Source organism: Chelmon rostratus, chromosome 2 (genome assembly GCF_017976325.1).
Source record: "Chelmon rostratus isolate fCheRos1 chromosome 2, fCheRos1.pri, whole genome shotgun sequence".
Lineage (NCBI taxonomy): Eukaryota > Metazoa > Chordata > Actinopteri > Chaetodontiformes > Chaetodontidae > Chelmon > Chelmon rostratus.
The window spans coordinates 21,285,433-21,309,572 of NC_055659.1; the positions used below are offsets into that span (position 1 = coordinate 21,285,433).

Consider the following 24,140-nt stretch of genomic DNA (forward strand, 5'->3'; position numbering starts at 1 on the left):
CCTGTTCTATGCGCTGTTTCCGCCCTGCTATTCATCCCCGTTCTTCATGTCAATCCACTTCCTGCCTTTTAATTCATTCATCTCGTTCTTTCCTCCCCATCCATCAGACCTAAATCTTTTCAATTACTCCACATTTCTCCTCCCCATTCATATAGCCTCGCGCTCACAAACACACACACCCCCTGTCTCTTATACCATTGGCGGTGTTTGCGACTGTATTTATGTCTTAGAGGCTTTTGATCGGTCTCGTTTGGCTGGCATCCTTCCTGGGATTTCAACAGTATTGATATTCAATAGAGACCAAAAAATGGCTAGTGGGCGTGAGAGGTCTGTGTCTATTTTTACCCTCCTCCATTTGGTTTTTCATAGACGTAAGCCAGTTGAAGATGGAATGAAAGGAAAAAAAAGAAGACGGGAGGGGGAAACATATCCAAGTGTTTTTTTTTTTTTTATTTACTTTATATTCATGTGTTCTGCAAGCCAGAACTGTTTTGAGGTGATATGGTTGAAAGTCATATGGGTGTGTGACTGTGTATACTTATATGTGTTTCACTGTTTCCAAAAACAGCCAAGGGGCACAGATGTTGCCTCCCCCAACCTAGATATAAAGGGTTTTGGGGAGTTTTTGGCATGGAATTGGCTCAGCTCGGCACAGCTTGGATTTCCAGTATAAATGCGATGTGGGATTTGACATCAACACCTCACATATTTTTTTATCATTGTGCTGCTGCTTAAAGAATGCCAAAATAATGTTCCTGTGTAGTTTCTGTATGACTCTCACATTGTAAGTGCATTTATGTGGTGTCTCTCATCCACCTGCCAAACAAAGGAGAGAGCATAATGCTCCTGTTTGTGTCCGTCCACTAGGTGCGTGTTGGGGGGTTTGAATACTCACCAGGGACCTTGCAGATTTACTCAGACAGCCTCCTCACCCTGCCTGCCATCATCGGTATCGGAGGAGGTGGCGGCCTGCTCCTGCTCGTCATCATCGTGGTGCTGATCGCTTACAAGAGGAAGTCGCGAGACGCTGACCGCACCCTCAAACGGCTGCAGCTGCAGATGGACAACCTGGAGTCCAGGGTGGCCCTTGAGTGCAAGGAAGGTGAGTTTGGAAAGACTTTGGTCATCAGAGGGGTGTGGCACTAGCTGCAAAAACACCTCAAAGCTACATTCATATTGCTTGTTTTCTCCTGGTTTCGTTTCATCTCAGTCCCAACTTCGTTCTCTTCATCTTTCTCCCCAAATAACTCACATGTCCCCACATAACTTTCTGTAAATCTCTCCCTCGCTGCAGCTTACCTCAAAAGCTGCACAACTCCCATTCAATAGTCCCATCCCTTTCTCTCCCTGCTTTCTCCTTCGCTCTCCATTTCTCCCTCCCTCTCACTGCCAACTGTCCCCCTGCTGTTCGGTGGCTGCGGTGTTTGTGTGAGTGTGGGTGTGCGTGCGTGCACTCGCTTGTGTGTGTGTGCTTGTGTATGTGTGCGTGGGTGTTGGTGTGCTTCCAGAGGAGTACTTTGATCTGAGCCAGCCACCAGATGTTGGCTCTCCACCCCATGAGAGAGCCGCCTGGCTGGCCACACCACCATCCACACAGAGAGGGAGGGAGAGATGGAGGTTAGATAGATACGGGGCACAGAGGTGGGAAAGTGTGGGATAGTAAGGAGGGAGGGGTTTGGCAATGCCTGAAGCAGGGGGAGAGATGGAGGAGAGAGACACACACACCAGTGCATTAGCATATATTCATTTGGCAGGAGAGAGCATGGATCCAGTGAGAGTCTACTGATGCTGTTACTGGTTTGTCTGGCAAGGGAGAGAGAGAAGCAGATGGGGAGAAGGAGAAGGAGAATACTGATAACCATGAGAATACATTTGTTTTAGAGATCACTTCACTTGTTGCACTGCTTTAGTGAACCCCAAATATATCTAGAACATAAGTTTGTTGTTGTTACCAGGAGGGGTGTCCGAAGATGATCTGCAGGTTCAGATCAAGGTGTAAAAATCTAAATATTGGCTCAAACTCAATATTCACAAATGATTAAAAAAAGCTTTGTTTCTCTTAATAATGTAGCATTGCATTTCAATAAAGGTGGGCGACAGATTTAGAAAAGAATGGTCAAAATGACTGCAACAGATGCCTGCCTGTCCTGGTATGAGTCAAGCTTCCTGTAATTCTGGTATTGTGCTCACCGGTTGGAGAAACAGTTGACCAATCAGAGCTTTGTAGAAGTGTTTAAATATGGCATCATCTTCCTCCATAGCTTGTTAGCGAATGAGCTACATCCATCAAAAAAGGCTGCAATGGTGACAGGCATGCATGAGATTGACACAGCTAACTGTTGGTAACAGGTCATCTGCTCAGGGGATGACTGTGTGTGTTTTTTCTTTTTCAAGTGTGTGTGTGTGCGCACTTCACACCACCCCCTGACACTCAACCCTTCATGTCCTGCTCTTTTGCAACTATACCTGCAATCATACACATACACACACACAGCAGGTCAAACAATGATTGGCTGGGGTGTGTGGTGGTGAGTCCAGGTGTCCTGACCCTGTCTGTCCCCCGCTGTCACCACTGTCTGGAAGACGACAACAGGATGGATAGGGGGAGGGGGACGGAGCGAGGGAGATAAATAAGGCAGACAACTTGTGAGAGGAGAAAGGGAGGGAGAGGTCGGCACTAAAGAAGAGATGGATGGGAAGATTATGAGAGGGGAGAAAACAGGAGGGAAGCAAGGAGTACAAGAGAGAAAAGGAAGTTTGATGTGAGGATGATGGGAGATAAAGACAGGAAGATAGTGGTAAATAGATATTAGGTTGCAGAAGGGGATTGGTGGACGAATAAGTGGACAACATGGAGTGAGAAGAAGGGAAGTCATTGGAACGTGCGGGGGAAATAGAAGGAGATAAATAAAGGACAGATAGAAGGAGGGTGGAGTGAACCACTTTTCTTTTTTCTTTTTTTTTTAAGAAAGTCCTGGCTGAGAGAGCGGCAAAAATGTAGCAGCCAAGCAAAACTATTGACTTTAAAGATGGATGAAGGAAAAGAAATGGAGAGAAGAGACCGGGCAGGGTAGAGAAAAAGAGACCGATTAGAGATGCGGAGAGAGATGGATGGCACGAGGGAACCTAACAAGATGGAGGGATGTAGCGGAGGAGAGGCAACCATAGGGGAGAGGGAGGTGACCTCTAAGATGTCACTTTGAAGGGAAGAAAGAGGGAGAAAAAGAGAGAGAGGGTGACACAAGCCATCTGTTAGTCTGGGCTTTGGTTTGTTATTTGTTTGGGTTGTGTATCCATGTGTTGGTGTATTTTGGATCACGCTATAGGGCACACACACACAGTGGAGTTAATGGAACCATATAGCTGTGTATGTTCTCCTTAAGGGAGTTTTATATAATCAAATAGAATCAAGGCAGTATTAGCTCAATGCACCATTGTATGGGATGTGAGTGAGAGAATGTTTGGATCCCATTTGTACCCTCTAGATGTGAACTTGTGAAGCCACTGGAGTATACAGAATGGGGTCAGAACACACACTCTCTGGGAATGGAAAATGTGTGAAAACATTGACACATGCACTCACATAAATCATCTGGGCACTAGGTTATGTGTTCAGCTGTGGGGCAAGACACGAAAAGTGTGTGTGTGCGTGTGTGTGAGGTGGCAGCATGTGTGTGTACTCACAGGCTCATGTTCCTGTGTGCAATTCCATCCTGAACTCCCCTCCAGCCACCACGTAACGCTTCCCTCTCTCCCGCCGCTCGTCCTCTGAGCGCAGAGCGATCGCACAACGCTGCTCTTCATCGCTACTCCTCCACACGCCTCCACCTTTTCCTCAGGATCACCTGCGCTTGCTGTTTCTACTCTAAAACATCCTGTTTCTGAACATGCATGTCTCTTAGGTTTGAATATTCTGCATTCTTCAGCTTTTTCCATTCTTTCTTCTCTCCTTTCTTGTTTTAAACCTGAGTTTCCAAACATTTCTTCAATTTTTGGGAAGAAATTATAGACATTACTTGAGAGCTTAAAGATTGGAGCATTTTAGCCTGTAATGACCACCTTTAAAGTACTAACTCCCAACTTTTACATCTTAATTAATGCTTCGTTGCTACTCACTTCAGCCAGTTGATTACATACAGTAGTGTTTCAACCTACATTCCTTCTAAACGTACCTATTTCCACAGAAAATACCTCACCTGCACACGAAAGGATGGGTTTTACACTTAAAGAGGCAGTGGTTTGTGTGGGATAAATAGATACTAGAGCAAGTAAAACAGGCATCAGTCATTAAATGTATTTAAATGAGTGTTTTGTGTTGGGCCAAATTGAAGACTGATTATTACCAATGGTGTCACCAAAATCAGGAATTTGCACTATAACTATAAAAAACAGTGTTTTTCATTCCTGTGTGATTCAAGGCTGTAATTATTCTTCAGAAATCTGTCTGTCGCTAAATCTTACAGTTGGTCATCATATTATGTGTAACCATTCCCTTGTCCTTTGTGCAGCCTTTGCAGAGCTGCAGACAGACATCCATGAGCTGACTCAGGAGCTGGACGGAGCAGGAATCCCCTTCCTGGACTACCGCACCTACGCCATGAGGGTCCTCTTTCCTGGGATAGAGGACCACCCTGTGCTCAAGGAGATGGAGGTACGGGTCAGTAGAGAGCGCGCCACACACACAAACACACACTAAATGAATGAATGAGAGTTGTTCTCTGTGTGTGTGCGTGTGTGGTGTGTTATTAGAAATGCGCTGTTTGAAGACGAGATTTTAACCAAGAAAGAAGAAATAAGAACCAAATTCACCAGCTGAGTCTTGAAAGAAATGTTTGGGGTTTTTTGTCAGAACTCAGAAAGTTTGGGAGGACAGTGTGCCTGGAAGAAGAAGCATAATTTCAGTGGCGATATTTGTTTTGATCTTTTCATTTTTGATGTCTTTTTTCTTTTCCAAACTAATTTCTACAGCTTCGAAAGGGTTTTTGCTTTTAAAGTTTGTTCTATCTGTGCGAAGGTTTGATCAGTTTCAGGTTTAGAAGGCTGATATTTGAACTCCACAATGAGACCAAGAACGAGTGAAAATCTAACAGCACTTTAACACAGCTTCTGTCGGAGGGCAGAAAAACTCTTGGAGAATTAATAAAATGCAAATTGGAAGTTTAGAGGCTGGTTTGATGTAGCTGAGGTGAGATAAGAATGTCCACCATGTCAGATCTGAATTCGTCCATCAAACCTCTTTCATCTTCAATAGCTTCTCATTCAAGGGGTCGAGACAGAAGATGGTTCAAGCCGAAACTAGTGAGAAAAAAATCTCAGTAAGTTTGAGGGCAAGCTCCAGTTTGGTGTAATACAGTGAGGAGAAGGTTCGCTTTTGGGGCGTGAGCGATGTCTGAGCTCCACTACTTCTTGGTACAAATGATAGATTGCCTCTACCTGACCAATCCTGTTTGAGGCTCCTGAAAAAGCAATGTTCACACATTCAATAAAACACTCTCCCCTCCACTACAGCTCCTTTCTCAAGAGGGAACACTCTATCACTCACATGAACCTCCGCTGAGCGGACACTGTAACACGGCATGCACGCGTGCTTCCATCATTTCTCTCAATGCATTAGACTCACGCACATACATCACATGGAAATGTACACTCGCGTTCCGCTACACGCGTGTAAGGTGGCGGCTGCAGGGACGGGGCCTTCAAGACATCTAGTATCTGCCAGCGCTATCACCTGTGTTCCAAAGGGATAGTGTAGCGCGACATTGGATTTTCATTTGTATGGCCCAGGCAATCACAGGCCACAGTAGTGTGCTAGCAGGCAGATCAATTTCTTATTACAGCATGAAGCTCACATTCTCACTTCAGACCTCCGTTCCTCTCCCTCAGATGGGGGAGGCCTGTCTGTTGCTTTGAGAGAGGAAGAGAGAATTGGTCCTGGGGGGGAGAAAGAGAGAACCTGGAGCATTTTGACAATAATATGTACTAAATCAAGAGTGGAAACCTTGTTTTTATGGATGCTTGTGGAAGCTGATTTTCCCTTATAAATATGTTGTGAGTGTATCTACGTGTGTGGCTGCTCTGTCAATGTATTCCTCATCTGATATTCCTCATTCTCACACATTCTCATTAATTCATTCCTCAACTATAACTCACAACCAATTCTTTTCTCCACTTCCTCCTCTTCATCCTGATCGCAACCTCTTTCTGCCATCTTTTCTCTTATTCCTCCTGCTGACTTTCCACCCCTCCTACACCTCTTCTCTCTATCTTTCCACCCCTTTCCTTTTTCCTCTTCCCCACGTCCAACCAATGGCTGCTTTTCCTCCATCCCTCTCTTCCTCTCCTCACGCTCCTCCTCATCATCACCTCCTTCCCCTCCCGCTCAGGTCCCCGCTAATGTGGAGAAGGCCCTGACGTTGTTTGGCCAGCTGCTGACCAAAAAGCACTTCCTGCTGACCTTCATCCGCACCTTGGAGGCACAGCGGTCCTTCTCCATGCGAGACCGGGGCAACGTGGCCTCCCTCATCATGACGGCGCTGCAGGGGGAGATGGAGTATGCCACGGGCGTCCTCAAACAGCTCCTGTCTGACCTCATCGACAAAAACCTGGAGAGCAAGAACCACCCAAAGCTGTTACTCAGGAGGTACGAAAACAGGGAGGGGCAAGAGGGGTTGAAACGAGCTCAGACTCTGCACAAAAACATGTCACACATGCACAGATAGTTTCCCCACTGAGGGTTCAAGTTTGAGGTTATGTCCCTTTGTTTATCACACTTCTCAGTGCTTTAGGGCGTCCTTGAGAAGAGGCACCCTACCGGATGTGGGCACCTTGACCATTTAGCCTTCGCAAAAGAAAAACAACAAAGTTTCCTTACTTGTCATCGTTGCTTCTTTCTCTTGCCCTCCTGCTGTCATGGTTGTAGTAAGGCACGTGCAGAACCGAGCACATAGCTATTCTCATTATGGTGCTAAAATAGGAAGAGAACAGAGAATGGAGGGTGATGCTGTGTGAGACTGCCGTGCGGTTTGTTTGTCCTCATGCAGCTGAAGTTAGGGAGCAGGAAGCCGGCGGACAGGGACTGTAGCTTTTAGAGGCCTGTGTGACGTTACCTCGTCTCTATCGCTCAACCCTGTCCCTGTCAGAGAGGATTACACCCCTGAGCACACACACACTCCCAGTGGAGCTGCAGTCAGATGGACTGCGCTGTCCTACCTCACACACAGCGAGGAAGGTAGAGAGGGGAAAAGTACGAGGGATGTAAAGGGTGAAAGGGAGGATTTACGGGGGGGATGGGAGGAGGTGAGGGATAGAGGGGGGCACGATGAGCAATACAGGAGGGGAAGAATATGAGGTGAAAGAGGCAGTGAGAGAAAGGTGGATGGAGCCGAGGAAGGGAGGGAGGGAAATGGTGATTGACAGAAAGAGAGGGCAAAATGTCTGGAGGGAGACTTGGGCTGGAGGCAAATTGATGGAAGGAGAAACATATGGAGAGAGAGAGAGAGAGAGAAGAGGAGTGCAGAAAGGTGCAATATGGTGAGAGAGTAGACAGGCAGAGGAAGAAGAGAAGGAAGAACGAGCTACTGCAGACAGTGAAGCAGGAAAAGATCCACGCATTTAAGGAAAGACACAATTAGAGAAATGGCCTGTCTCCAAATAAATTGGAATTAGACATTAAATGATAAAAAAGTTATGTTTTTTTTTCTCTCCTTCTTCTCCTCTGAGAGATATTTAATTAAAAATCTAATCAAATAAATGACTCTCAGCCAGTGTGCCTGTGTGAAGCCTTTTCCAATCCCCTCTTGGGGTGTACGGTCACAACACGCTGTCCCTGCTAACTACACTAGCCTCGGGAGCTGCCGTTAATAAGCTCGGCAATTATTAGACATGGCTCACCCTGTTTCGGTCTTTTTCCTGCAATAGATAGACTTTAGACTTTTTAAATTTTATACATGGACACAGAAAATCACAGGAGGAGGACTTAATAGTCTTCTATCCTGTGAATTTCCATCCACTGTGGTAAAACAATGCTCTTGAATTGGGTGCATTTGGCTCAGACTGCGTGTGGCCAGGAAGGCTGCATCAACCCCTCCCCTTGTAACGCACGTTTCAAAACTTTGTACCGTTATGTGCAGGGACGACGTTTCCCTGAACAAGATGATGTTAGGAGTCGCCCACTATCATGTCCTGACATGCCCAAAAGCGTGTTCTGTCCAGGTGTGCCCGCCTCCATCGTCCTCCATCCCTCCGTTCCCTATTGCCTCATCTTTCATCCGCTATATTTTGCTGACAGCCATGAAAAAAAACTGCTTCACATACATCAAACAGCAGTCAAACGGGAAGGCTTGCGGAAGCGTAGGAGTTCACGTCTCGTTCCTGCTACAGGCCTTCACTGGTTTCTCTAGCACATTGGCCTAGTTTCCTGTTTTCCTTTTATTCCCTGACTATTCCTCAGTTGTCATGAAAAAAAACAGAATTTCTGTGCAAAGTTAGCAAGAAAATATCTTCCTGTGCTGTCATTTCTCAACAGAATGTATCTGTCTTCACCTTTTGTACTCCTTGTGCCTTGCTAATGACAAAAAGACTAATATTCACAACAAGTATGGCCCAGTTGGACAACCCGGTAACCCAGCAGAAGACTCCAGTTGTCTTTGATGCATAAGGAGCAGTCAAGCCGTCTTCCTGTTTCTCTGTAATGTGAAAGGGAAGGATGGCGGAAAGCGAGGAGGTAACTCTGAGGACGATGACAGAGAGGGAGAAGTAATCTCTTTTTGGCCCTCCTGCTCCCCCCTCCCCACGTACCCTTACTGCCGGTCTTCCTTTCAGCTGTTTAACAAATTAGACACAATAAGTCCATAATTACAATGCCTTTTAATTGCTCTGTTTCCATTCGCCGGTTGTTCACGTGTGTCTGCTCGAGAGCGTGCACGTGCAGAGATTCCTCTCATTACACGGCAGGTTTGTGATTAACGAGAGAAGTTAACGAATTATACAAATTGCTGTATTTTTAATGAAGACGAGTGGGTTTGCTTGGAGGGGGAAAAAACGCGAGGGGGGCGGGGGAGTGTGAAACAATGAAAGAAATGCAGGGGTTTGTTTTGCCAAGTTAATTTGTTTGCATGTGAGGGTGGAGGGAAGCGATGGAGAGCAAGGGAAAGGGCTCGGGTGTTTGAAGGCTAACCGTGCGACGATTGATAACGCCGCGTGTTCTCTTTGATGTGCGAGCGTGTCTTAAATGCCTTTTCACCCCCGGCGATGAAAGTGTTGGTTTATGCCCACAGATCATAGCCTGGGGCGGGGCTTGTTTGGGTGTGCTTGTTGAAACAGGGACGATTCCCAAACCTCCCAGTGTCTTGTGCAGAGCTTTATGTGCCGCTCTTGACGTTTTTTTTTACTCTTCTCTCCCATCGGTTCACCGCCACTCTCTAATTTTCTTCTTCTGTTATTTCCCTCTCTCCTGGCCCCTTTCTCCCTTTCTCTCCTGCTTCCTTTCATCTCTCCCAGGACGGAGTCAGTCGCTGAGAAGATGCTCACCAACTGGTTCACCTTTCTGCTTTACAAGTTCCTCAAGGTAAAATTGTCTGTCACACGCGCACACACACATGCAGACACACACAACTTTTGAAGCAATACTAATACCGCTGCTGTTTGAGAATAGAAAAGAATGCCTCACTAACACACACTCTCACAGCTGCAGCATTAGATAAGGCAGAGGCAGCAGGCTACCTATCCCTTACCTCTGCCTTTCATGTGGTAAATTCTCCTTTCTCTGAATTGAGGAACCTGCAGTCTGAAGTGCTGTTCAGACACAGCTGGTCATGTTGTTGTGATCGCTGTAGCCTGTCGCACTAACCTGTCCTCTCTTTGTGTCCCTCACTGGATTCTTTTACAGCCAGCAAAGTGTGCGTGCGTGTGTGTGTCTTCATGTGTGTGTGTTAGTGCCTCTGTGTTTGTATCCCCTTTCAGAGCTCTGGGGCTTAGCAAAAGAGGAAGCCAGAGATCTTACACAAATGCATTCTCTCATTTCTCCGTCTGTCTGTCTGTCTGTGTGTTCTCTTTCTCTTTTTGACGTCCTCTCCCTCTGATATGGAATCAGAGGGAATTATTGAGGCTTAAACTGTGCTAAATTCTTGTTTCCACACACATTCTCTGCATTCAAACATCGCTGCAGCTAATCAGTTAGCAGCGGGGCCTTAAACCCCCGCCAGGACAGGCATGCAAGTGGACAGCGAACCAGCCAAGCCCCCGGGGGTCCCAGTTAGCATCTGTGTGTGTTTATGTGAGAGTGTCTTAGTGCATGCATGTGTGTGTGTTTTGGCTCCAAATGTGAGACTGGACAGCCAGAGCTGGGTTCAGTGACAGGGGAGTGGGTTACCAGGGAAGCTGTTGGAAATCCTGCAATAACAGCTGTGTTTATGGACTTAAGACAAAAACAACAGAGAAAAGACAGAAGAAAGTGGAAGAATGCTGAGAGAAAATGGTCCGAAGTGGTTGTAGATTGATGTGAGGAAGTGTTTAGGATGTGGAGAAAGGGTTTAAAATGAGTGCAAGGAAAGGTGAGAGGGGGAAATGGAGGGACTGGGTGAAATGAGTACTGAAGCAAAGACTCGCTGTAGCTTGTAGCAAGGTTACCAACCTAGCTTTTATCTAACCTCTGCAATTCAGCGCCTCTCTTTCTCCTGAGTTTTTAGGGGTCACATAAAAAAGAGAGGCCTAGAACAATTTCAAGGTTCAGCCAGGTGTGAATAAAGATGGGTAAAGGTCAAGTAGTTGTTCAAAGGGAGGAAATAGATAAAGCTTTTACCTACCAAGGGGAACAGGAGTAAGAAGAAAAATCCTTTTATCCATTACCCTATTCTGAGGGTTCACTTGTCCTCCTGTGCACCGGCTTGTTAGAGAGAGTGGTTTGAGAGGGTCACGTGGGTGCCCTGTTTCTGCACCACAAGCGCTGTGTGCTGCTTTGGCTAAAATTTCCAGTTTCCAGTTTTAGGATGCTGCATGAAAATTTTATTGTTGGAGTGTTAGTAAATGAATTAAAAAGATGTTAGAATAGTGGCAGCAGGACACTGAAGGCAGAAACACAGTAAGGCAAAGCTGAAATGTACATCAGACGGGACCCTGGGCTGACACGCAGCACACAGCCAGTTGGTTTGCTTTTAGACTGAGACGACCTCAGCCGGTTTGCTGTGTTTTCTCCATACGAAGCAGCCAGTGCTAGAATATCCCACAGAGTTCATCTGACAGCTCACCAAGATGACTGACGTATTGATGCATCGACATGCCCAGCTGAAGGGGGGAGGGCAGGATTTGGAGTAGACTTTGTCTGCCTCAAGACACAAAGTTGCATGTGGAATGCAACCCATAAATCTTTGGTTAAACAGCATTAATTTGAGAGCAAGAGTATTTAGAAAAGTATTGTGATGTGACTAATGTCCATCCCTTAAATGATGATTCCAGTTTATTACAACTTGGGTTATTTTTTCACAGTTTTGGCCATTATTTCCATTATGTTGTACTCCCCAAAGTAACTGATGACATCTGAGAGCATGGCGGCATCGTTATACAGCGAGATGTTGTAAACAAACCAGCACAGTGGCTATCAACCTTTTTGACTTAAAATTAAGTATTGCCACAGGTTGTAATTTGACCAGGAAGTGACATTCCCTTGTCAGACTGTTTTCTGTTTTGAAAAGAGACCTGAAGATGTGAAATTATCAAGTGTTTTACAGTAAAAAAGCAACAATTAGAGAAAAGTGAGGAAAAATAAAAATGATCTCATGAGTGTTTTTATACACGTTTCCACTCAAGAAGACCATGAAATATTGTTGAAAGCCTCAGAAATAGCTACTAAGATTGTGATAGACCTTGATTGTGTTGTTGGTCTGGAAAATGCAACACTGTTCCTCAATGAGTGCAATGTTATTATGGGAAAGTTAGCTCAAACTAAACAACTGGGTTTATCCTTTAAAGAGGAACTGAGAAATGGTGCAAGCAGGCAGTGCTCACATGGCCGGCCAGCAGAAGCAGTGAGTGAAAAGGAGAGCGAGGGAGAGAGAAAGAGGCCCAGCATCCCAGTGCTCGTTGCCTGGTTGACACGTCTCACACACCAAAGTGCTTCTCCAAGCGTTTTTTCACTCCTCAGTCGTTAACCTTCTATTAACTCCTCCATCAATTGCCACTCACTCACACTCTCTCCGCTTCCTCTGCCTCTTGCTCACTCACTAACACACACACACACACACACACACACACACACACACACACACACACAAACATAGATTTACAAAGAGTGTTTTTTCCCAAAAGAAGAGACACGGGAGAGAAAAACTGTGCGTGTGTGCGTGTTGTTAGCCAACACCGGCCACGGCCTCGTCCTTCACTGCTCTGCCTGTGGTTGGCTTAAAGAAGATTAGAAATAAAATTGGAGAGTTGCTCAGCAAAGCTATGCATTTTTTGCTGTTGTGTACTTTTTTTGTAGGTAAACGTTTTGCACAGTTGCATTCATACTTTGCATTTTAACAGTCTGTCTTTCTCCCCTTTGCCTTCTCTTTTCATCTGTTCTCCTCTGGTCTTTTGCTTCTACCGTCTCCCTCTTCCTACGGTTCCCTCTCCCCGTTTCCAGGAGTGTGCTGGTGAGCCTCTCTTCATGCTGTACTGTGCCATGAAGCAGCAAATGGAAAAGGGACCAATAGACTCCATCACTGGAGAGGCCCGCTACTCCCTCAGCGAAGACAAACTCATCAGGCAGCAGATTGACTACAAGACTTTGGTCAGTGCACATACACATACTGTGGACAAAGACAGTTGGACTGCTCATTTAATCAGATGCACACATACAGTTGGCGTGGATTTAATGTGCGCCCAGTATTCTTGAAAAGTCTTGCTCTATAACTTTAACATCAAATAGGTGGAAACAAATTGGACCTCTACTCTAAAATTGTTGTGAAAGCATTCATAATATTAACAAGGAGCTACATATGCTTTGTTGAGTATTGATTCTAAATTGCCTTAAGAAGGGTTGGTTTGCAGGTCATAAATCATTGCAGGGTCAAGCTTCCCCACATCAATAGATAATGCTCCCAGTGTGTGCTGACATCTCGGTCAAAATGTGACCCATGCCCTTTGACCTCTGCCTCTGTAGACGCTGCACTGCGTGAACCCGGAGAATGAGAACGCTCCCGAGGTGACGGTGAAGAGCCTGAACTGCGACACAGTGACGCAGGTGAAGGAGAAGCTGCTGGATGCTGTGTACAAGGGCACGCCCTACTCCCAGAGACCAAAGGCCTCCGATATGGACCTGGGTAAGGAGAGGGAGAGCTGCAGCGTGCACACACACACACGCACATGCCAAGTGTACACTCCAAGCACAGGTGCACTGCTACAGGGGGTAAAGAGGGACTCATTTCAAGGGCTCTGTGAAGCAGGAGGGGGTCTTCTAGACAGGAGAAATAATTCTGTACAAAAATAGATTCAAGTCAGGGGCCAAAAGTCACTAAAATTATGCACTATACCAACTTTAATTTATTCAGTCAATGAACTTGAAATGCTGTCTGCATCCTTAGTGAGTCACAGCAACTTGACTTTCTTGGGAGGTGGGAGATGTTGGTCACTGTATCCATTCAATCCATGTCCCGTTTCTCTCTTTGAAACAATCACAACATGCACAAGCTTATCTCTACCTCCTGTGTGTGTGTGTGTGTGTGTGTGTGTGTGTGTGTGTGTGTGTGTGTGTGTGTGTGTGTGTGTGTGTGTGTGTCTGTGTGTGTCTGTGTGTGTGTGTGTGTGTGTGTGTGTGTGTGTGACAGAATGGAGACAGGGTAGGATGGCTCGCATCATCCTTCAGGACGAGGACGTCACCACTAAGATAGACAATGACTGGAAGAGACTGAACACGCTGGCTCACTACCAGGTACCCCCCTGCTGAGGCACAACATAAATCCCATGATGCTCTGCTGATGGTTTGGTTGCACGTTATTGTTGATTTCAGTGCATTAGTTGCTTTTATGGCTATCGTTGTTTTGGGTGTATTTCATTTGCAAACACACATCATGTGAAAATAAGTGCTACGTCTAGTAAAGCAGCAGCTCTGTGAAATAAGCTCTGTTTGTGTGTGTGGACTATAATCCAGCTGCTGGACAGTTTGTGCACTGACTGTTGTAAATCCTGTTTCAGGTGACAGATGGCTCAGTGATTGCCCTGGTGCCTAAACAGAACTCAGCCTACAACATCTCCAACTCCTCCACCTTCACCAAGTCCCTCAGCAGATACGGTACGAGAGAAGGTGTGTGTGTGTGTTTTGTCTGTGTGTAGTATTGTGTACAAGTGTATGTATGTGTACACTAATTTCATGTAACGTGCAAATGCATTTCTAACAGGGACTCCAATTAAAGCCAAATGGATTGGATTCAGATGAATTGTGACTCTGTTTGTATGTTTGAGAATGATGATGCTGCTCACAGGACGCACTTCCTCTTCCAACCAGTTTAGGCGAACAGGGATTCAGGTCTACATCTGGTAGACAACTTGTGTCCCCCTTCTTCAAACAGTTTAGAAATGTATCCACTGTGTCCACTGCAGCTAGTGTTGAAATGAAACTACCTGGAATGTGCATTTATTAAACAAAACCAATATTAATAATACATTTTGGTTATCAAGGCAGATTTTGAGTTCACTTCCCATTTTTTGCCAAAAAAACCCAAAAGGTTTCTTGTCAATCCCCATCATATAGTACAACCCACAGAGGACAGCTGTCAGCAGCACAGTTTCACACAGTCTGGTGGCTGGTTTTGTGTCAGGGCTCTGTTGCTTCCTGGCTGTCCAGCTCGTTCACTTCTCTGATCCCCTTTATCCCTTACACGTCTGTTTGGTAATAATATAGTGTCATGCAAAAATACAATACAACTCCATATATAAATTGATCTAAGACGTCAGACAAATAGGTGTAAAGAAAATGACATCACCAGCCGCATTGTGTAGCACACTTTAGAGCAGGAGCTTGAGAGCGGCACCAAACCTTGGCACCTGGTCAAGAACCACGACCACTCAGACCAGAGGGAAGGGGACAGAGGGAGCAAGATGGTCTCTGAGATCTACCTGACCAGACTGCTGGCCACCAAATAGGTGTAAAGAAAAAAACATACTTTTTCCAGCCGCATTGTGTAGCACACTTTGAAGCAGGAGATTAAGGTACCCAACTGTAATGGAACCAGTGCTGATCTGAGGTGTGCTTGTGTCACAGACAGCTGATTGAATTTCTTGAATATGTCTGATGGAACTGCATTTTTATGCCAAATAGATGCAAATCCAGACACATTCCGTCACGTGCTAGGTGTGAAGTGGACCTCTGTATCTCACTTTTCTTATATTTCTTTTCTATTTTCTAAATCCCTCTCTGGTGTACAGTAACTCTGTTCCTGAGCTCTGCCTCCGTGACATGCACATAAATACCCACTAACACCCCCGTCGCACTCACACTGCACTTCCCTGGTCCACACTCTCTGCTCTGACATTTTGAACCTCTCAATCCTTTCCTGCTTTGTCACGGAAGTGACAAGCATTCAGACTGAAAGCGTAATGCTCCGTGTCACAAAATAGGGGATCACCGTCCAACAAAAGGGGGGAGGGAGGGAGCAGGAGAGAGAGTGACAGACAAATTTATTCTGGAATGAAGGAGTGACATGCAAGTGGAAGAAGTTGTCACCTTTCAGAAATGCATTTTAACTTCACACAGATTTTGCTGTCTGCAGCTGCCTCAGATTTCTCATGCATGTGTTTTCTTTTATACAAGGTAGCTTCATTTACAGGTAGTTCACCTTGAGATACTGATTAAGACAAAATGAATTATACTTTCATACACTAGGCTGGCACCAAGTTCTGGGCTGCTTCATATATGTAATCAGATCATTTTTATCTAATAATATCTTTGCCTTCTCAGCCAGAGGCCCCAGATTTCTGCAGGATAGATGAGATTGCACTTTATTTTGAGACTCTCTCTCCTCTAAAATTTGTCTTGTGTCAAAGTCAAATCTCTTTCACACACTGAAACAAAACACATCCATCCCAGTATTACAAAAAGAGCCTTAGAGCAGCAGATCCACACACAACCGTGACCTCTGAGCTTCCTCTTTACGTTTTTACCTCCTCGTCCCCGGCTAATATTACAAAACTAATATTATCAAAACACGTGTTCAGCTCCTCATCTGTGTGTCTGCTCTTTCTTGCTATTATTTTTGGACCATTCACTCAACCCTCCTCCATGTCTCCTTCTTCACCCCCTTCCAGAGAGCATGCTAAGGACGGCCAGCAGTCCAGACAGCCTGCGCTCCCGAACACCTATGATCACCCCCGACCTCGAGAGCGGCACCAAACTGTGGCACCTGGTCAAGAACCACGACCACTCAGACCAGAGGGAAGGGGACAGAGGGAGCAAGATGGTCTCTGAGATCTACCTGACCAGACTGCTGGCCACCAAGGTATCAAGAAGCTGTATACACACACACACACACTCACACTTACACACCTTTAGCCTAAAAACCCCACTCCACTTGCACCAGCAACCTCTACCCCTGACCTTTCTGTGGTGGTGGTCTCAAAGCTCATTAACATTTTTCATAACCTTTTGCACAAAGACACACATATGCGCAGGACTGCGTGTGTGTGTCTTAATTAGGAGGTTGACCTTTGACTATTGAGTTGTTTGGTCGGTGTTACTGGGCCCTCTGTTGGTGGCCTCGGGGCTTTTTAGGCCCAGGCTTTTACCCTGCGATCATTACTCACCAAATTCCTCCATGTCCTCCAGACCACTCTGTGGAACCTGTGCTCAGGTTTTTATGCAGCATGTGTCTTCAGATGATGATCTGAAAGGTTATTTGCAGTTTGTGTTGATGTCCTGGAGAAATAACGATCAGCCGATGTGTATTTCATCCCTGAGTAAGTTGTTAGCCACCACTGAGCAGAGTGTGATTGAGTTCCCATCACTGCGAAAATGTTTTGTGAACAGCAGTTGCAACCTGGGGTCTGTTTTGTATTCTGGGACTGTCGAAGCTGGTACGGTGTTGGCATCTTTACCAGGGCTGTTTCAAGAGCGACTGAAAGAGGTTGGGGATGTTTTGCAACTGGAGGGTTGCGTATGGTGGTATTGATATTTCAATTGAATGAATAAGAATAAGATTAAAATAGCATGAAATATAATATCAAGTCTTTGTAGTTGTTAACCCACAGAAACTGCACATGACAGTATCCAAAATTTATATCTGTAAAATAAAGTGTGAAAAGCACCCATTTGCTTTCACATTATCTCTAGAGCTCGACCAGTTTATTCCTCTGAGCCACGCATGCAGTCGTTAAAGTCATCCCAACAAGACTACTGACAACAACTCATCATTCAGCCCTGTTCATGGAAAAGCCTAATTCACATATTTTGTGTCGACAAAATCTTCAGTGTCTAATATAAATGTATTCACATCGACCCCAGCTGTTTTGTCCCAAATCTGCTTGCACACTATTGCGCCCACTAACAAAAAGCTTATGAGCACAAACACGCAGCCTGTGCAGTACTGACAGTGTCAGGCTTTTTGCTCTCATTTGCAAGAACTAACTATCTTGGTGATTCAGCTCAGCCCGGTACTTCCTCTCCCCCAATGTTTCACTCATTAGCTCCAGATTTCCACTGTTCAGGCTCCAGGTAGGAAAGTGCAAGGTTAGCGGCATCAGTGTTACCTCGACTGGGAAATGCAAGCCAGAGGAAGCCGATGGGGGAACTGGGAGCGCTGCAGTTTGCTCTTATTTATTACAGCCCCCACAGCTTTGTGTGTTTTAGGAAGCTGGTTTGTGGATAAGTGAATGAATACAAACTGCACATTCAACTTCTGGCTGGTTTAAATAAGGTTTTGTTAAAGGTGGCCTCGGTGCTTGAAGATGGAAACGAAGGTGCTGAATGCTTGTGGGAAATATCAAATCGTTTCAACTTCAGAGGAATTTGTGAGGATTCAGAATCTCCGGAGCTGTGTGATGTGCTAAAAAACATTGCAGAACAGCCTTAGGCTGAACTCTCATTGGGATCCATCCTAAATACTGTAAAGAACACTGAGCACTCAGCACCATCACAAACTCTCAGAAAGTTGGAGTACTAAAAGCAAAGCGCTGTCATTCTCAAACACCTGCTACTGACAGCCATCGCCTCGAGCCAGACCATCACCAGCAAAGAGGAATATGCAAGCAGCAGCTGTTATTTAGTGGCATTATAACTTAGCTGCGTTCTTTACCTTTACATTCCCATTAGTTAAATAAATGAACTGAAGACTTATTCTGTACCTTAATGTCCTTCTCTATAAAACTCTGTGAACCCTGATGATAGGCTCATTATAAATCAAATTCAATTACATTTCTCTCACATTTATGCCGAAGTACACAGAATAAGCCGGTGTTGGTTCTTCTGCTCAGGGTACGCTCCAGAAGTTCGTGGATGACCTGTTTGAGACCATCTTCAGCACAGCGCACCGAGGAAGCGCCCTGCCTCTCGCCATCAAGTACATGTTTGACTTCTTGGACGAGCAGGCAGACAAACACTCCATATCAGACTCCGATGTACGACACACTTGGAAGAGCAACTGGTGAGTGTGTGTGTGCGCACGCTGTGAAAGGGCATCACTGGGAGTGCTCTGTAGCCGGTTTGTGTCTCATTAGTGTTGTGAAAAACCTGGCTGTAGTTTGAAAAAGATTTAGACCGTAAGCCAGCAAATATGCAGCACTTAACAGTGGTAGTGCGGCAGAATGCAGAGTGTTCCTGTTTCTCTTGCCTCAGGTATTTTATCACTCAGACTGCAGTGCTCTTTGCACCCTAATAGCCTGTCAAGTCCTTCCAAGTGTGCAACTCTTCCTCTGCCTTCTTCCTCCTCACCCTTCTACTCTCTCGATCCTTCCAGTCTTCCTCTGCGGTTCTGGGTGAACGTGATCAAGAACCCCCAGTTTGTCTTCGACATCCATAAGAACAGCATTACGGACGCCTGCTTGTCTGTGGTGGCCCAGACCTTCATGGACTCCTGTTCGACATCGGAGCATAAACTCGGGAAGGACTCGCCCTCCAACAAGCTGCTCTACGCTAAAGACATCCCCAACTACAAGAACTGGGTAGAGAGGTACGACACGTTCAGCTGGCTTTGTCTTAAAGCTGTTTTCATTCAGCGTTTGTCAAGATCTAAACTGTCTTTCTTTTCTCCAGGTACTACTCTGACATCTCCAGGATGCCGGCCATCAGTGACCAGGACATGAGTGCCTACCTGGCGGAGCAGTCGCGCCTGCACGCCAACCAGTTCAATAGCATGTCAGCCCTACACGAGATCTACTCCTACATCGTCAAGTACAAGGATGAGGTGAGAAGGACTCTCGAGATATTTTCATCCAACAGCAGCCAGCTATTTAACTTTGAGTGTCTGCAGTTACATCTCACCTACACATTTTGGACAGGTGTTATTTTTTTCTTGCTATATTCAGTATTTTGTCCTCTATCACGACAGCATTAATCCCATCACTACCAGCACAGAGCCATGTCATGCTCACCACTCTGCTGCTCCCAGTTTCTCCTCTGTAACAGAAATACTGTTTTCATCCACCTCCAGCACACTTTTCACATTAAAAGTCTTCCAGCCTGGACGTTGCTGGTAGGAGTTTATTGTGAAATACCAACAGGAAGTGTTCAGTTTCATTAATGGATCTTAAAGTCAGTTGGGAAAAACATAAATGTGGAAAAACTGGGATTAATGTTTGGATGAAAAATAGAAATTGAGAGCAGCAGAGTGGTGAATGGCCTGGCTCAGGTGTAGTACGGATGAAATCATGTGACATTATGCTAAACTGCCAGAAACGGCCTGCAGTGGTTTTTGTTTTGTTTTTTTTACCTGGCCTTCATTTGTTTGTGCTGGCCACTTGAGATTCAGCCATTATTTAAATACTGGCTTTACATTAGAATTTACACTGTGTCTCAATTATGAAGCAGCCAGATGGGATGTCGGTGTCCTCTGACAGCCTTGTTCGGGGAGAATGACTCCATGTTTAGAAAGCGAAATCCAGCACACTGTGACGTCAACTGACCTCTTCGCCTTTCCCTCTCCAGATCTTGTCGGCGTTGGAGCGGGACGAGCAGGCGAGGAGACAGAGACTGAGGAGCAAGCTGGAGCAGGTCATCGACACAATGGCCCTGAGCAGCTGAGGACCATCCAGCACCTCCATCTCCTCCTTGTCTTCAGTTCTCCTCTCCATCTGTCTCTCCCCCTCGCTCCTCTCACCCAACAAACAAAACTCCAACCCCCAACAACACGACAGACGAACTGCAAAAGGACCGAAGCAGTATACTGCAAAACGGGGGGGAGGGGTTCGGCAGAGATGGGCGGGCCTGTGTACGCTTACATGTGTATGTGTGTGTGTTTGTCTGCAGCCCCGTCCAGTGTGTGGGCTGGTGTCTGTGTGAGGGACTGGGACCCCGGACGTCTCCACACATGCACACATGGAGAAACATGTGAACTGACAGCATTTGATTCTTGTGGATGTTGGTGTTTTGTTGTTTGCTTGATTTTGATTTCAGGAGTTTTGTCGTGCTGAAGCGATGGTCAGGAAAGAAGCAACGAAAGCCTGGAAAGGAACTCCATATATGGCATCATTAGCAGGATGGACCATCTGTGATGAGCCAATGGAGAGAGGCTCTGTAGGTCATGTGACTCCAATGGGTGTCACAGTTTTAAAGGATGTTAGTTTTTTGTTTTTTTTGTATAAATGTAATCAACTGCCCACTCTCTGATCTCTCGCCACTTGTATTACTGCTGAATTTGCACAATTTACAGAAACGTTACAAAGGAAGACGATATAGATATTATATATAAATACAGCTACGTTTTTAAAGAAAGATTAGGGAGAAAACATTTTTGTTGTTTTTCATTTTAAACCAACAAACACAATAAAAATACGACAATACAAAACATGATTTGATATTTCAAGTACAAAAGAAAAAAAAAGCTACGTAGACAAAAAAAAACAAAGAAAAAGAAACAAAAAAGTCGTACTGTGCCATGTTTTCTTTGAATGTTGTTTAGTGCAAAGACATTTTGTTAGATGGAATGTGCTACCGTATGATTTTAAATATGAACATGCCTAGTGACTGAAAAGAATTGTTTGAGCAATGACCCATCATAAGATCCTTGTTGAAAAAAGCGGGAAGTCTTCTCGAGGACAATTCATGGTGATAACATGAAGTTGCTGTTGTTTCTAATTCAATCAGTGCAATCTTTTGGTTCCAGAAAACCAAATATATACTCACAGGATTGTTGCTTTATCATGGCCACGTCTGTATCCGCGGCTGGTTCTGTTCTTCGTGGTTCAAGGAGTGACAGCTCAGTGGGTCGTGGTTTAGTGACTGAACAATGAAGTAGCTACATTGCACTACCTGAAATATTCTGGTTTGCCCCCGACGCCACGCAGCCACCGCATCAAACCGCGTCCTGAGTTTGTGTAGTCATCCCTCGAAGGGTCATTCATTTTCCTGTTAGAGCAAAGCCAAAGTCTTGGTGCTCTCAGACGCCGTTTACGTCTTTACAGGAGCGACAATGAGGTCAGGTAGAGCTTAGCCGAGCCCCTCAGCGGTGAAACAAAGTGGGAAAAGCCTAAAGCCACGGGTTTTTAGTTTTTTCATTTTCTCAATGTTAATACCCAAATAGAGGGGCAAGAAAAGATATACGGAGTGTTTCTCTCCACCTCTAACCTATCTGTTTGAGACGGGGGCTTTAGCTTTTTATCCACGAGGGGGTTATAGAGAGATACAGAGGTGAGACACCTCTGTTTATTAGCTACACAAGGCTGAGTAATCCTCCCTCAGCCTGCAGCTCTTGTTTCAAAACTAGCCTATTGCCATGTGTGGCTTAAGCTTTTTTTTGTTATTACTGCTCTCTTAAGAGGATTTCTTTGTTGCTCTTTTTTTTTTCTTGAAGTCTTGAAGTCAGGGTTTTTGACTTTGTGGTGAGAAATACTGTTTTCCGATTTTTTATTTTTTTATTTTTTTTTTATTTTTCTGCTTGCCGAAAAACCAAACTGTGGTCTGTATAATGTTTTTGTTGATGTTTTCATTTGTAAATTGTATACTTTTTCATGATGAACAAAAGCTGTTTGCTTTTTGTTTTGTTGTTTTTGTTTGTTTTGAACATGTAAATTGTACATTTTACGGTACACAGAAGACAAAATTCTCTTCGGTTTGCCTGAAGTTGAAGTACTTGACCGAACCCGAGGTTTATTTTCCTGATATCAAGGATCAAAATGAAATTGTTGCATCAGATGAGCATCCGTGTCTTTGTGATGGAAATGTGACTTGCTGCTTTAACTCTTGTACCTTGTTTTTCTATCAAACATTAGGGCTGTCATTTTATGCTGATCATAAATGCTGTCGCTGTCCATTTTTACGCCAGGTTCCTTAAAAAAGAACAAAAAAAAAAACAGTCTTCTCTCACACTGAAGAAGAGTGAGCACAATATCCCAAATTCATCTCAACCCACCGTTTTTTTTTTTGTCTGAGACGTGACATTGCTTTCTACAGCTGCACACACACATGAGCCTACATGTAGTTCACCTGGATACCTGCTGGGACTTGATAGTTCACTCTGTACCTGCCTAAAGAAACGGTTCCCACTCTGCCCATGTTCGGATCAGAATCTCTCCGTTTGGATGACCATGTTGGCTCCGCACATCCAATAATCTGTGTTAGAATCCTCAATATAAAAGAGAGCGCTGCGAAACATCCACCAAACTATCCTCAGTCCACTTTACAAACCTTACAAACACGTCTGCTTTCTTCAGCCGAGTTTTTGCTGCATTCACACATTTTGGTGCTCTTACTGATCCCATTGCAAGGAAACAGATGAGCGGCGAGGCCCGAGCTCAGCGGTGCTGTTAACAGCGGCCCTTTGAATGATCAGTGTGAGTACAACGTACAGTCGGGACAAATCCCTTCGCTCCCTGCAAAAGCACACAGACAGAAAGCGACTGACTCTACGGTGCTCAGTCGGTGATCTGTCAGGCTTTTTAAAGACACTTAAAACATTCTCAATTCATTCTCAGGTTCATGCTCCATTTGTGTCGTGTTCCGGGTGTAAGTTGGCTGAATAAATGACTGCTGGGGGAGTTGGCTTGTTTATACTGTAGTTTGCATGGCTGCTTGCCTTTTAGATTGACCTGCTCTGCAAGTCCAGAAACATCTTTAGAGGAACTTCCCAGCCACCTCTCTCTACCCCTCGTTTTGCACTGTTTGGTGTGATAATTGACTTGTATTTATTGCTGTTGAGGTGGTGTACAGCATGTCGGTTGTCTTAGAGCGTTTGATGTCATCAGGAGGAAGCAAGCATCAGCTGCTGACTTAACCTTGTCTCAAGAACGACATGTAGTTTGACATGAGTTGCTGGGTTTAATGCTGATTTCCTGTCAAATCGGAACAAATGAGCACGTGGAGTCGACTGCACTGCCTTCAGTGTGAGCAGATTCAGCACACAGTCATGTATCTCATGTTTAATTCTCAGCTTTTCAGACATGCTTTGTCACACTTTTGCCTTTCCAAAAAAAAAAACAACAAACAAACCCATAGTTCAATCAAACAAGTCCTGGCACCATTCTGTTGTTTTTCCTGCTTTCTTCCCATTCTGGAAAATTCACTAGTTCTTTTTTCTTTCTTTCTTTTTAATGGAAGTTACAAAGACTCCAAGGAAACACAAAGCAAATGAATTTCGGACAGAGCTGGCAAAGGAATTTTAATACTACAATAACTCAAATGCAGAGTTTCAGACTTGAAGCAACTGTCACAAGTTTGCAGGTTAACATTCATTGTGTAAATATTCTGTTATTTCCTATTTTGCAGATTTACTACTTGTAAATAAACACACATCAAGGAGAGATTAAACATTTTTTGCTAAATAAATTGTGGCTTTGGATTTTTATTGAAGGACTGGTTTTATGGATAAAGTAGAAGTCATGCAGCTTTGTTGCTATATGGTCTTAACATACATGGATATGTTGTGCTGCAGCCTCGGACACCTTTTACTACCACCACAACTACTGTTTGTTATCTTCTCTACCTGCAGCTCCTTCCCTTCCCGCTCATTCAGAGACTGCCCAATCAC

At 44.9% G+C, this 24,140-nt stretch overlaps 1 protein-coding gene across 4 annotated transcripts in view; it reads left to right on the forward strand.

The window, feature by feature from the left end:
- LOC121612496 (plexin-A1-like) overlaps positions 1-23,601 on the forward strand; it is a 183,671-nt gene extending 160,070 nt beyond the window's left edge. The window contains exons 20-32 of one of the 4 annotated variants that reach the window (XM_041945414.1): positions 868-1,102; positions 4,509-4,657; positions 6,384-6,640; positions 9,499-9,565; positions 12,617-12,763; positions 13,136-13,295; positions 13,800-13,903; positions 14,167-14,275; positions 16,276-16,466; positions 18,436-18,605; positions 18,918-19,130; positions 19,214-19,364; positions 20,105-23,601. In XM_041945414.1, the coding sequence (XP_041801348.1) occupies positions 868-1,102; positions 4,509-4,657; positions 6,384-6,640; positions 9,499-9,565; positions 12,617-12,763; positions 13,136-13,295; positions 13,800-13,903; positions 14,167-14,275; positions 16,276-16,466; positions 18,436-18,605; positions 18,918-19,130; positions 19,214-19,364; positions 20,105-20,200 (2,049 nt within the window). In that variant the 3' untranslated portion in view covers positions 20,201-23,601. The remainder of the gene's footprint in view (positions 1-867; positions 1,103-4,508; positions 4,658-6,383; positions 6,641-9,498; positions 9,566-12,616; positions 12,764-13,135; positions 13,296-13,799; positions 13,904-14,166; positions 14,276-16,275; positions 16,467-18,435; positions 18,606-18,917; positions 19,131-19,213; positions 19,365-20,104) is intronic. The other 3 variants (XM_041945430.1, XM_041945423.1, XM_041945438.1) reach the window with 3 other exon arrangements.
- Positions 23,602-24,140: the final 539 nt, after the last annotated feature.